At 40.7% G+C, this 13,348-nt stretch overlaps 1 protein-coding gene and 1 long non-coding RNA gene across 4 annotated transcripts in view; one reads left to right on the plus strand and one right to left on the minus strand.

Moving 5' to 3' along the window:
* Window positions 1–5,710, minus strand: part of LOC123973972 — a 7,478-nt gene extending 1,768 nt beyond the window's left edge. Inside the window, exons 1-4 of one of the 3 annotated variants that reach the window (XR_006825741.1) lie at window positions 5,624–5,710; window positions 5,038–5,188; window positions 4,299–4,528; window positions 3,825–4,101 (exon numbers count right to left, since the gene is read on the minus strand). This is a non-coding gene — a long non-coding RNA (uncharacterized LOC123973972). Of the gene's footprint in view, window positions 1–3,824; window positions 4,102–4,298; window positions 4,529–4,833; window positions 4,911–5,037; window positions 5,189–5,623 lie in introns of those variants that run through there. The other 2 variants (XR_006825742.1, XR_006825743.1) reach the window with 2 other exon arrangements.
* LOC123973971 (glutamate decarboxylase 1) lies at window positions 34–13,348 on the plus strand. The gene is made up of 17 exons (XM_046054372.1): window positions 34–452; window positions 1,298–1,466; window positions 3,116–3,178; window positions 4,330–4,485; window positions 4,968–5,210; window positions 5,381–5,471; window positions 7,323–7,435; window positions 8,085–8,200; window positions 8,295–8,374; window positions 8,459–8,513; window positions 8,901–9,017; window positions 9,108–9,172; window positions 10,434–10,512; window positions 10,636–10,785; window positions 10,890–10,997; window positions 11,331–11,420; window positions 11,573–13,348. The coding sequence occupies exons 2-17, from the start codon at window positions 1,391–1,393 to the stop codon at window positions 11,744–11,746; spliced, it is 1,776 nt and encodes a 591-aa protein (XP_045910328.1). The 5' UTR covers window positions 34–452; window positions 1,298–1,390; the 3' UTR covers window positions 11,747–13,348.

Here is a 13,348-nt window from a genome sequence, read left to right on the forward strand (position 1 = left end):
CCCCCCCCCCGTCCCCCCCCCCCCCCGTCCCAAAAAAAAGAAAGAAAGAAAAGAAAAGTGATACTTCAGGGGCCGAAAAGCGGCGCCATTCAGTGTCAAACCTACAGACTGTCTGAGATGGGTCCTGGCTCTACAAACATGCAGCGCCGGCTGAGGTAGTAGCCTGTACTCGCCGTGAGTCATTCGTGCGCAATGACAATAAACAGACAAGGTTTGCTTTAAATGTCAGCAAATCAAAGCTACTTCAACAAAAGCAAGGTCACCTTGTCTGGGATCTAGCGGAGAACTGGAGCTCAGGTTTCATGTCGTTCTTTTTCTTGGAGTGTACCAAAGAGCGCAGCAGTCTCTCCTTCAGGACTTAATTTGGTGGTAAATTCACTGTCCTTTTGTTTTTGTTTTTTTGTTTATTTTTTGTTGGACTACACCTGTTCACCTGGACCCACACAATCACGGTAAGTGGCTTTATTCATTTGTTGTGCTCTAAACTAAATGAACTGTTCTTTATTGTCGTTGGAGATGCTCTAACAGGTGTTTTATAAGGTTTACTCCCTGCAGAATAACAGGTTTAAGTGATGAAATGTGGCCTGTAGTTTGCATGTGAATTGCATGCGTGTAAAAAACTGTTTATGTTGTTGTTCTCAATCAGCCTTTAATAACTAGTTAATGGTTTGGAAAGAGGGTTGCACGTCGTCCTTCTCTGTGGGTGAATTTAACCTGCATCACGGTGATAATCACCATGAATTGATAACCTACGTGTCCTGTAAGTTTGTGAAGCCAGAGCTATGCTGATACAGGCCTTCCTCATTAATTTGCTTTTTCGTAGACTTTTATTTACATTGTTTTTGCACATGGCCTTACCTTTCAGATGTTTAATAGCTTATTGTGCCAGTGTTGATGATCTGACAGCTGTGATTTTCACAGCCTTAGCCAGAGCAATTAGGGTTGTGCTATTTATGATGAGGAACATGAAGCTGTGTGGCGGCTGTGTAACCATCATCCATCCTGAGCAAGATCAAGATGCTGAAATAATGTGTTCCTGTCAGTGGCTATCGGATGGTTAAAGTAGGCTATATGTACTGAGGATTTGTCTCATACCTAAACTTGTCATCCGCGATTTATTAATTTCCTTTTTCCGACTAAAGGAATCTCAACTTGTGAGACAGACTGTGACCTTGTCGTCTACAGGTCTCTGTCTGCAACTTGAGCATCTCTTTCAGAGGCGCATATTTAAAATGCTGCACATCTTCTGGGTTTCTCCCTTCCCCTGACAGTGAGCTTTACTTTTCATCTTTCATAGTATAAGGAGAGATTTTTGGGGGGCACTGAAGTGGGGAAAGAAAAGTGACCAGGCTCTTTGAGGTGAGGACTTTGGCACCAGGTCTCGGGAGTGATGGCGGCGTCTGCACCCTCCTCCTCTGGCGGCGAACCGGATCCCAACTCGACAAATTTACGACCACCGGGCTCAAGTAGGTCCATCACAGATAAAATGCTATGTCACGTGTGCTATTTACTTTGTGGGCAATGCCATTAATCATTTCCATCGAGGGAGAAAGAGAGAGGGGGAAGAAAAGAAAATCTGCTGCCGTTTGAGAATGCTTCCTTCGCCACAAATCACCGCTGCATTTCATTCAGCATACGGACCTCCCGGCAAAACGTGTGACAGACGATTGCTGCTGTCGGAAGCTGATGTCCTCTTACATTACAGAAGGAAATTAGCCAGAGGCTGCACCACCGGGACATCTTGTCAGGAGAGCTAAAATATATATATATATATATTTATCAGCAGAGTTACAAATAAATAATTATTAATATTGTTATTGATATTATTAGGCCTATTATTAGGGGTGGGGTGTTAATGCATTAATGTTTTGTTTTTTCATTGGTTTGGCTAAATGTGCTCTGGCTGAAGAAAGTGCCTACATGGAAAAATTGAAATTGCCCCTGAAGTGGCAGTTAATACAGCCATATTAAATTGCCCCTAATGGCACACTTAAGCATTGTACTCTACGAGAAGGGGTACGGGAGAAGGAGAAACCATACAACCACCACAGTCCTTTCATTGTCAGCTGGTAGAAAAAATAAGCCTGATTCTCCAAGTGACTAGAGGTCTGAAATCATGTTGTAGATGTGCAAACAAGAAATAAACAGATATTCGTGAATTATACCTTTTTTTTAAATTGCAAACAGTGCAAAAAATAAAAAATTTTGTCACCAATGTTTGATTTTAATATCGGAATGGCTTTGCATTGTCAGTTGATGTTTGATGAGAAGCAGCAGCCTATAGTAGGAGACGCCCACGCAGAAATTGCCTACAGCTACAATATCCTTCAAGCTGAATTCCTGCAAATGCATAGTCTGGTCTGAATGCTATGTGTCAGCACATCTGCTCTTGTCCTTTTTCTTCCATTGCCTTTCCTGATTTTTTTTTTTTTTTTTGTTTGTTTTTTTAGTTGTGTCTTTTTTGCCCATCTCGCTTGGGGAAAAATCATTGTGAGGACTGAGTTAAAGTGCTCCAATGAGCTACGCAAGGCAATGATTTATCTAATGATCCAAAGCAAGGGGTTAAATTGGGATGTGGGACTGGGACTGCCCCCCAGTCTCCTCCCCCCACTCCCACCCCTCCTCCTCTAAATTGCTGCTTTTGAGGATTTCGTCTGTGCTTCCCATCCAAGGTGCCCCATCCCCTCTCTGGCTGGAAGCCCTTGATAACGCAGTAATTCTCTATCTGTCACTGGCCAGCCGCCCCGTGTCTACTGATGCTCGCATTTTAACCAGCATCTTTTCACTCAATTAGATCTTTAGGCTGGCATGGATCCAAACGTCTAATTAATTTTAAGCCCTTGCCTATAGGTCATGAACGGTGACGTACAGGGGGAAATAGGCTAATCCAGATCCAGGGGCCCGGGGAGTGCGGTTTAGTGTTAAAATAATCCCAAGAGACCCATGCAGCCTATTTTTGTTTTAGCATGCGACATCACTCGACCTCATCTCTCCATTTATTTTCAGCATTAATTTGTTCAAGTTAAAAATGTACACTGAAATGTGATTTCTTTTCTTTTTTTTTTGAACTAGGCTTCTGTGAGGCCCTCTAATTGTGTTTAAAAAATAATTTCAGGTTATGATGCTTGGTGTGGAGTTGCTCATGGATGTACTAGAAAATTGGGAATGAAGATATGTGGTAAGTTCGCATTTTGGTAATTTAAAAAAAATCATGCAAAAATATGAATTGGGAGCTTTCCAGAAGCATGACTTCATGCACATGGCCTGCATCATTTTACTCGCGGCTCAGTGGAAACAGATTCCTGTTCCAACGAGATTTCGAAATATCACCCAAACAAGGATTAAACATTTAGATTAACCAATAGGCTGTTATTTATCTTATTAAACTACCATCACACCTGATCTCGGTAATTTAACCAAAATGAAAGGGGGGAAAAAGGCCAGCAGCATCAACTGCCAAAAGCATCAATTTATCCCTGAGTTGGAGCTGATGAAATGAAAGAGGGGAATTATGCAGGATGGATTTTCCGATTTCCACTTTGAGAGTCTATTTCAGTCTCATGCTGCACTAACCAAAGACGGGCTGACATCTACTATAATGTTCAATGTCATGCACCAGTGCCCAGTACAATTTTCTGGTATTTCTGACCGACACGTTCTGCTGGTTTCATTAAGGCCATTTAATTAGCCATAAAGCTACAAAACACAAAGAGGGGGGGAAATCTGTGTTCTGGTTGGATTATTAACAGGAAACAGTAGGTTTGATGTCTTGAAAGTAGCGTGTGGCACACATTTAAAATGCAATTTCTGTAAAGATAGGCTACTCGCGGACTATATTCTCAGCAGGCTTTACTGATAAATTCCCATCTATTTTTTATCATTATTATCAAATTTGCCTTTGTGCTGTAGGCCTGTTGTTATCGGCTGCTGTTTGCTCCCATCTGAAGTGCGGACTATGGGTTGAGCTTAAGTAAGAATTTAACGCCGCTACATGACAGCGATATGTTTTTCCTTGGCTGGAGTTTGGTGCTGATGTCATCGGGCTCATCCTCTCACAGGGCCCTACGCCCATAAATAGCACTCCCTTTGTAGGATGGGACCCTTTTCACATGAAATAGAGAGACAGGAAGAGAGAGACACAGAGAAAGAGAAAGAGGAAGCGAAAGAGAGAGAGAGTGTAGATCACCGGAGAAAGACAAAAGAGGAGATTAAAGTCAGAAATGGGAGAGTGGAGTTATTAGTGGGCCTGGTAGAGTAAAAAAAAGCTGCAGCCCAACATGTATGGGAAGTGTACTCACACTGCGGACTCCTCTTCCTGTAAACGTTTAGGATTTTTGCAGAAGAACAACAGTCTGGAGGAGAGGAGCAGGATTGTGAGTTCCCTGAAGGAGCGCACAGCCAAGAACCTGCTGTCCTGCGATAACATCGGCGGAGACGCGCGTTTCAGACGCACCGAGGTCGACTTCTCCAACCTTTTCGCCAGAGGTAGGCTCGGGAAGACGGTCGAAGCAGACGAACTGTGTTTATTCTTTGAAATGAAACACGATGCACTTAACATAGAATATGCAACTTGGAGAAATCCAACATTGTGTGGACATTTTAATGTGAAGTCAAGTATGCAGGTAATGCCAGGAAAAGAAAAAAGTGAATGATGAATCAGATTGCTAATGCCAAAATATATATATATTTTTAAAAATCTCCAGAGATGGTTTTCATGAAACAAAGTCTGTTTAACTACCTTCATTGCATTTGTTGGGTGGTATCACTTCCCATTTAACCCAACTGTTGTATCATTTGCACAAAATAAATGAGTAAAAGTAATTATCAACTTACTGAGAAACCCAGAGGTCACAGGAAATTCAACAGTAAACTGTGAAAATGACCTGTGAAAATGCTCATTGTAAATGTAGTTAACCACAAGAGACCCAAGCAGACACTGAGTGAATGGATGCGTTTTTATTTTGTAGATCTGTTGCCTGCCAAAAACGGAGAGGAGGTGACCATGCAGTTCTTGCTGGAGGTTGTGGAAATCCTCACCAATTACGTCCGGAAGACCTTTGACAGATCCACTAAGGTCCTGGACTTCCACCACCCCCACCAGCTGCTGGAGGGCATGGAGGGCTTCAACCTGGAGCTCTCTGACCAGCCCGAGTCTCTGGAGCAGATCCTGGTAGACTGCAGGGACACTCTGAAATATGGAGTGAGAACAGGTGGGAACAAAGGCCTGAAGGAGCAGCGTGTCCTGCTGCAATCAATAACTCTAATTAGCTTTACACGCCAGTGTAGTGATTACAGATACGCTGTTTTCTGTCTCAGATTCTCAAATGATTAATTGTTTTATGGGAATTATGTTGCTTTGTTGTCTCTTTATCAATCGCAGGTCACCCCAGGTTCTTTAACCAACTGTCCACAGGGTTAGATATTGTTGGGCTGGCAGGAGAGTGGCTTACCTCTACAGCCAACACTAACATGTGAGTACTGTGATACAGAGTCATTGATCAGTTCCTTTAAATAACCTCTGCACCCCATAAACACAGTAATGCATATTGAGATAGAAGCAATAAAAATTACACCCAATTAGGTTAATTTTATTCTACTTTTTTAAGGCTTTTTTTGTACTCACTGTTTTTAAATGCCCCATGTTGAAGAGAGGCGTTTAGTTAGAGGAATACTCGAAGTGACATACAGTAATTACTGTCTTTGACTGAAGAATACCCTGCATGTGCTAATAGATTGTCAATCAAGCAAGAAAATAAAAAGCACAAAAGACAGCGTTTGTACAGCCACTCCCCCAGAGTATTGTCAGTGTTGGCCTGCGCTGGGGCTGTGGTCACATAATTCAGCCCTGCAGGCAAACTAAATTGCATATTGATTCGCATTCACAGTTTACATGGTGTCTTTATTTCGTCTAATGCTCGTGGGGGAAAGCGCCTCTACCCCCCCAACCATCAGTACACAAAGTGAACAGCCATCACTGCTACTCAGCATTGAATTCTGTCTTTTGTTTTTCACAACTCTGTGTCAGCGATGTGTTGACTATTGTATTTGATGGCATTCAGTTGTACCAGTGAGCCTTTTAAAATCTGGTACCTCAGTGTATGATGATAAATTTAAAAGATGGAACTTGGACAAACTCTGGGACGTCCAACAGTCCGTCTTTCACAGCTTATCCCAAAGAAGTGCTGCAGTTAGCTTGTGTGTTATTAGTGACATCACCGACGATGACTTGAACCAGAGGGTGGAGGTTGCTTACATACTTGTAATTTACCTTTATTAATTACCCCATCAACCCTAATTACCCCTGGCAGATATTGACTGACACTAATAGACTGACAATCACATCCAGGTCTTAGATAATCAGAATGAGTGAGCGTTGTCTGCATGAATGAATGCGGTGAAATTAATGTGCGACATCTGCAAACTGGCATCTGACTTGTTTACCCCCCCCCCATATTATTGTGTGTATATATGCTGTGGGGCACAATGTGACATTCTGTAATGTCCCACTGATTCATTTACTTTCTTTGCATGAATAGACAGATACTTATGTAATTAGAAGAATATTGGTCAGGAGAAGATGGATGAGCCCCTCTGTGCTGTAATTCCAAATCGACTGTGCTCTTCCCTGAGGTCGAGGGGTTTTAATGTACTTTGATGATAAGGAAAAATATCATATACTTGAGAGGATAAAACGTGAAAAACCTTCCTGCCATGAGAAAATGAAAGGCACCTGAAACAATTTTGTGAGTGTAACAGAGGACCATTCTCGTTATTTCTCCAATGTTGTTAATAGTGGTAATCCCAGTCAAACTACATTGTTCATATTTTGAATATTCCCACTGGACTCACTTCACATTTCTGGCTAATTTTCTGCAAAAACACGCTCCTGATGCTGAATGAATGAGCCTGTGTGGCATTTACTGTGTCATTTTACTGCAGCAGAAGGCCATTTCTAAAACAACAAGATGGTGTTGTCATTGAAGTGTGACTGTGTACACAATGCTGGATCTGTTTCATTTTTATTGAGAGAGCTGCATGCTCAGTTACCATGCTGCACAATTAGAGTATACAAGTGCATGTTGTTAAATATTAGTGTATATCATATTGATCTCATCAGTCTCCCCTGCAGTCTGTAGGTGAAATGGAACTTAATGAAACCACAGAGAGAAAAACTATTATTTATATACTGTTGTTCAATTAACACACAACAAAGCACACATGTAAAGTGAAGATTATACTGTTTCTTCAATCAGGAATGAAAGAGGCGTTTACTTTGCGTTAATTCACATATTAAAATTACTATTTTCTCCTGTTTGTTTCAGGTTTACCTATGAGATCGCTCCTGTATTTGTGCTCATGGAGCAGCTGACACTGAAAAAGATGAGGGAGATCATTGGCTGGCCTAATGGAGAGGGCGACGGAATATTTTCTCCAGGTGAGAGCCAAACCAGTGATTGAATAATAGCTCGATAACTCTTGTGCAAGCATGTCAGACTTATTATTATATCAAATTTTATCAGTTACCACTAGATGTTCTGTTTAATTATTTATTTATTTTTAGCTATGGTTCTGAATCTGTAGTTTTCACCTCTAAAAGATCTCAACTGGTTTCCAGTGATAAAGAAGTAATTCTCAGATCTTTTACTTAAGTAAAATTAGCACAGCGTAGAAAAACTCATGCATTCCAAATTTAGCCAATTGTTAGCATCAAAACAAAAACAAAATACTCATTATGCAGAACGGCACATTTCAAAGTAATCTATAGAATAATTTCGGGTTATAGTAATTGAATAATGTGTAAGCAAGGCTTTAATGTTGCAGCCTGGAAAGGTGGAGCTAATTTTAACCACCTTATATACTGCTGGTTAGCATCATTCATAATTTATTTGTTGATTACATTTTGTATTAATAATCTAAATCTGCAAAGTAACTAAGGCCATCAAATAAAGTGGTGTAGTGGTGTTAAAAGTAAAAAAAAATTACCTTCAAAATATTTGTAGTGCGAGTATGAAGTAAAATAGAATAGTACCTCCAATGTGTACTTAATTACAGCACTTACTTTCTACCTATCTCGGTTTTTGCAGGAGGAGCAATCTCCAACATGTACAGTGTGATGATTGCCAGATACAAGTTCTTTCCTGAAGTCAAGACCAAAGGCATGGCAGCTGCACCCAGACTGGTTCTCTTCACCTCAGAGCATGTTAGTCTGACACTGTCTCTCAATTAAATACCTTTGACGATTTTATGAGTATCTTCAGTGTTAATCCAACCTGAATTGTAATCTGTTCTCGCAGAGCCACTATTCCATCAAGAAAGCCAGTGCAGCTCTTGGCTTCGGAACAGAGAACCTGGTCCTTTTAAGCACAGATGAGAGGTTTGCTTTATGCTTAATCCACATGCAGACAGTCTGGTAAAAGATATAAAATATCTGGATGACTTATGTCTTCTTCTTTTCCAGAGGGAGAGTCATTCCTGCTGATTTGGAAGCCAAAGTAATAGAGGCCAAGCAAAAGGTGAATGTCAGCAACAATGACTCAGACATCATCCTCTCTAACTTATTTATTTGCTTCTATCAGTACAATGAGAAACACTCTGCGGAGTTTACTTGCAGCAAAGGAAACACACAGTGTGTGCCAGAGTAGCAAGGTTATTTCAGTAAGGTTAATACTTCTGTCTGCTCACATGTGATGCTGCCCTGGTCTATAGTACCTCTCCTGGAGGTAATTCTTCCAAGGTAAAGTGATAGCAGTGCAGACTAGAGGAAATGGGAAAGCAGTAAGTCCAGATGGGAAGAGTGCATTATTTGAGAACTGTGTTTTAGCCCATCAACAAATTTAATTTAATTCAGTCCATAATTTTAGCCAATGTCTTACTTTACCCCCAATACTTTCGGTTTGCAGGGGTATGTTCCAATGTTTGTGACTGCCACTGCTGGTACCACCGTCTACGGAGCCTTTGATCCCATCAATGAAATTGCAGATATCTGTGAAAAATACAACATGTGGCTTCATGTGGATGTAAGAGAATATTCATAATATTGATCATCTTCAATACAAAATAATAACAGCAGCTGTACATATCAGCTACATATGTTGTGTCCTGTGCAGGGTGCATGGGGAGGAGGTTTGCTAATGTCCAGGAAACACAGGCACAAGCTGAATGGAGTAGAGAGGTAAAAGAATGCAGTACATAAACATATAACTGACAACTAATGTAGTACATACTCAACCAATTTTACACATCAATCATTCAGTTTACTCGACACAGAGAGGACCACTCAGCCTATGAAAACAGTATGATGTCTTCTGTGGAGAAAATAACCCTGATGACATCACCAGGTCAATCCCGAACCTAACACTGATGACAGTCAGTGTTATTTTTGTCATCGGCTTGGAGACTACACATTTTTAGGAAAGAAACTGTTAAGCTGGGGGCGTTGTCTTTGAAAGACATTCACTATAGTCACGTGGCGGCCATTTTCCTCTGACATCATGCTCAGGGAAAGAAGCTCAAATGCTGTTAACATAAGAATGATGTCGCTACATCTTGGCCGCTACAGTGGCCTTTTATTGTGGCCAGCCTAAGGCACACCTGTGCAATACCCATGCTGTCTGATCAGGATCTTCATATGCCACACCTGGTGGATGGATTATCTCAGCAAAGGAGAAGTGCTCACTAACACAGATTTTGACAGATTTGCGAACAATATTTGAGAGAAATAGGCTTTTTGTGTACATAGAGAAAGTCTTAGATCTTTGAGTTCAGCTCATGATGAATGGGGGCAAAAACAAGTGTTGCGTTTATAATTTTGTTCAGTGTATGTGTGGTGCAGTAGTTAGCACTGTCGCCTCACAACAAGAAGTTCCGGGGTTTGAACCTTGGTTGTCCCAGGCCTTTCTGTGTGGAGTTTGCATGTTCTTCTCTGTGTGGGTTCTCTCCAGGTGCCCGGGCTTCCTCCCACAGTCCAAAGACATGCGTAGGTTAGGTGTGAATGTGTGTGTGATTGGTTGTTTGTCTATGTGTCAGCCCTGCGATGACTTGTCCAGGGTGTACACCGCCTCACGCCTAAAAATCAGTTGTGATTGGCTCCAGCAAAAGTCTGGGAATGGGTTTGATATACAACATACCTTTTGGTTGGAACTGGGTGCCTTGCATGGTTGGCACCTTAACCCATAGACCACTAGGGCACCCCAATCCTACCCCATCTTCATGGAAGTACAATAAAAAATCTGGGACAAAATGATGTATGATGTCAGAACTAACTCAAATTATATCTTTCAAAAGACCTGTGTGCACGGGTATTTAGATAACATTGAAAGGATCAATGCCTTCTTAGATTACCACTTAGATTCTGGTCCTAGACTTGAGACACACACACACACACACACACACACACACACAGAGCTGTGTTTACGGTTTCTATATCTGTGCAGGGCCAACTCAGTCACCTGGAACCCTCATAAAATGATGGGAGTGCCGCTGCAGTGCTCTGCTATTCTGGTCAGAGAGAGGGTGAGACTTGTGTTTTTCACTTGCCTGCTGCCCACAACTCCAGCACCAATGCAGGCACATACAAAACATTGACACTGTTTTCTGCAGGTGTTTAGTAACCTTGCTATTTGCTTTCCTTTGCAGGGATTATTACAAGGCTGCAACTCCATGTGTGCTGGTTACCTCTTCCAGCCAGATAAACAGTATGATGTTACATACGACACAGGTGACAAGGCCATTCAGTGTGGACGGCATGTTGATATCTTCAAGTTCTGGCTTATGTGGAAGGCAAAGGTTTGCATTTTATCAGTTGTTTTCTTCTAAAACCTCTCTCAACCATATATAGAATGTGATGGTAACAATGCCTTATTAATTTTTTCCTGCAATCTACCTAAAAGGGAACAGTAGGTTTTGAACAGCATATTGACAGGTGCCTGGATCTGTCAGCGTACCTCTACAGTAAGATAAAAAACAGAGAGGGCTACAAGATGGTATTCAATGGAGAGGTGAGATCATTTCTTTCAATGCTTTTCAAATGAACACCTAAATATTCACTGTACTGAGCAAGAATACATATCAGAATCCAATTGATATTCAAGATGATCAACTGAACCAGCAAAGGCAAACTGCCTATACTATTCTTATCTGGGTTTTTGTGCTTTATAGAACACCTTTTTTTGCAATGAATGATGACAAAAATATATTTCATATCTTAACTTGGTTTTAGGATTGATTGGACCATTTTGCTTTGCTGACAAGTTGACAAGAAAAGCTGAAATTACAGAAGGCAATGTTTATCGGTCCTCATTATTAATGTTGTTCCCATTTTCTCATATCAGCCGCAGCACACTAACGTGTGTTTCTGGTATATCCCACCGAGCCTGCGTGGCTTGCCTGATGGGGACGAGAGGCGGGAGAGGCTGCACAAGGTAATGACTCATCAGTCTGCTTTTTAAGCTACTCTTCTAGTTCCCCTGCCATCTTAGATTGATTCATGTAGTGTTTACTTAGATCATACATTAAAGTCACAGACAATTATGTGTGCAAATGCTTGTGTAACACTGTATGTTGTCCACAACAGGTGGCCCCAAAGATCAAGGCAATGATGATGGAGTCTGGGACTACGATGGTAGGTTACCAGCCACAAGGAGACAAGGTCAACTTCTTCCGCATGGTCATCTCCAACCCCGCTGCTACCAGGTCAGACATCGACTTCCTGATCGAGGAGATTGAGCGACTGGGGAATGACTTGTAAGAGCTATTCCTAAACCCTTTCCCCACCCAAACACTGGTCTTTTCCGACTCTGGAGGGTCCTGAGCTTGGCTTCATGTCCCTTTTGTCTCATAAAAGACGTTGAAATGTTTGCTCACAGCTATTCTCTGGCAATGCACAACAAATAATAAGCTCTGTGCCTCTCTTCTCTGTCTCTTCTGTCTTTAGCAGCGATGACATATATTCAAAACATTTGCACACAGGTCATCTGAGTGAAAAGGACATAAGTCAAAACTTGAGAGAATCACAAAAGCATTCTTGCTTGGTATTATTGCTAAACTACATGTCAAGTAAAAAATAAACCTAATATAATGTCAATTAAATGATATTAGCACTGGTTACTTTTCATATGAAATAGAAAGAATGTCTGAGCACTTGAATGATTCCCTCAATAGCAGCTACAGTATAAAAAAAAATAATTTTACTGTTGTACCATATGAAGATCAGTATAAAAAACAGAATAAGACCCGCATATTTTTTCACAAGTAACAGAGCACAATGTAGGGAATCTTATTGCATTGACATAAACAGTATTAATGTAAAAAAAAAAAACTGTCTGTCCATGTCGTCTATGTAATTATCAAGCCAGATGCACCGCCACATTGAACCCATGTTATTTCCCTTTGATATTACATAGGTGGAAATATATAACACAGTCATTGTAACAAGTTCTGTACTTGTTTGCTATGTTTTTAGAGATTTTTTGTGTAGATTGTGTATAGTATTGTTACATTGCCTTTGTGCCAAATGTGTCCTAGTTTTACAGTGAGAAAATCCTATATGTAAATCTGCCATACAGTATAGTATGTAATAGATTAATTACTTTATTTATATCCAGAGATTATAATTGTGAATAGGTTATCTGCTTTTCTGTTCCATTTGTAATGTATCCTCTTCCTATTTGGAAACTCTGTATAATATCACAATGTTTTAAATAACATTGAAGTCTTTTAGTGTATTTGTGAACCAAAGAAGGGTTGAGTTATATTTCTGATCGTGTACACGACCCTTATTTTCCCTTATGGATGCATTCAGATGTTTCTATAACAGTACTTACCGCCCTTAACTTTAGTGCAATCTATGTTGTGTATCTGTGCAGTATCATTGTGATTCACTGACTGAATGCGATTGAGACACTGGCGTGACTGGCAGTGTGGTGGCAACTGCCAGTGCTTTATTAATGATAAAAAGCACAATGCTAAACCATGATCATGAGGCAGCTTTTATCCTATGGACAGATGATTGTCTGTATTATAACGTGTTAAGTAGAGTAAAACTATAATATGCACATTTTAGTTTGTCTTAACATGCTCTCTCTAGGCACACTTTTATTTTGAGAAAAAAACAATGTGAGAAATTGTAATAAGATTTATTTAACAATTGTACATTCCGGAATTAGTGGGATGAAAGATCCCGTGTTAAATTCAATGTGGGCACTTTGACTTCACGCCATCATTTGCAGAGTATCACTGTTGTATCCACAGCACCAATAAAGACATGAGCTGTAGAACATCTGTGGGCACAATTTTTTGCAGTTTGTAAAAGGACATTTGAACTTCACAAATAAATATGTATGGCCAACAA

This window comes from Micropterus dolomieu, linkage group LG07 (genome assembly GCF_021292245.1).
Source record: "Micropterus dolomieu isolate WLL.071019.BEF.003 ecotype Adirondacks linkage group LG07, ASM2129224v1, whole genome shotgun sequence".
Classification (NCBI taxonomy): domain Eukaryota; kingdom Metazoa; phylum Chordata; class Actinopteri; order Centrarchiformes; family Centrarchidae; genus Micropterus; species Micropterus dolomieu.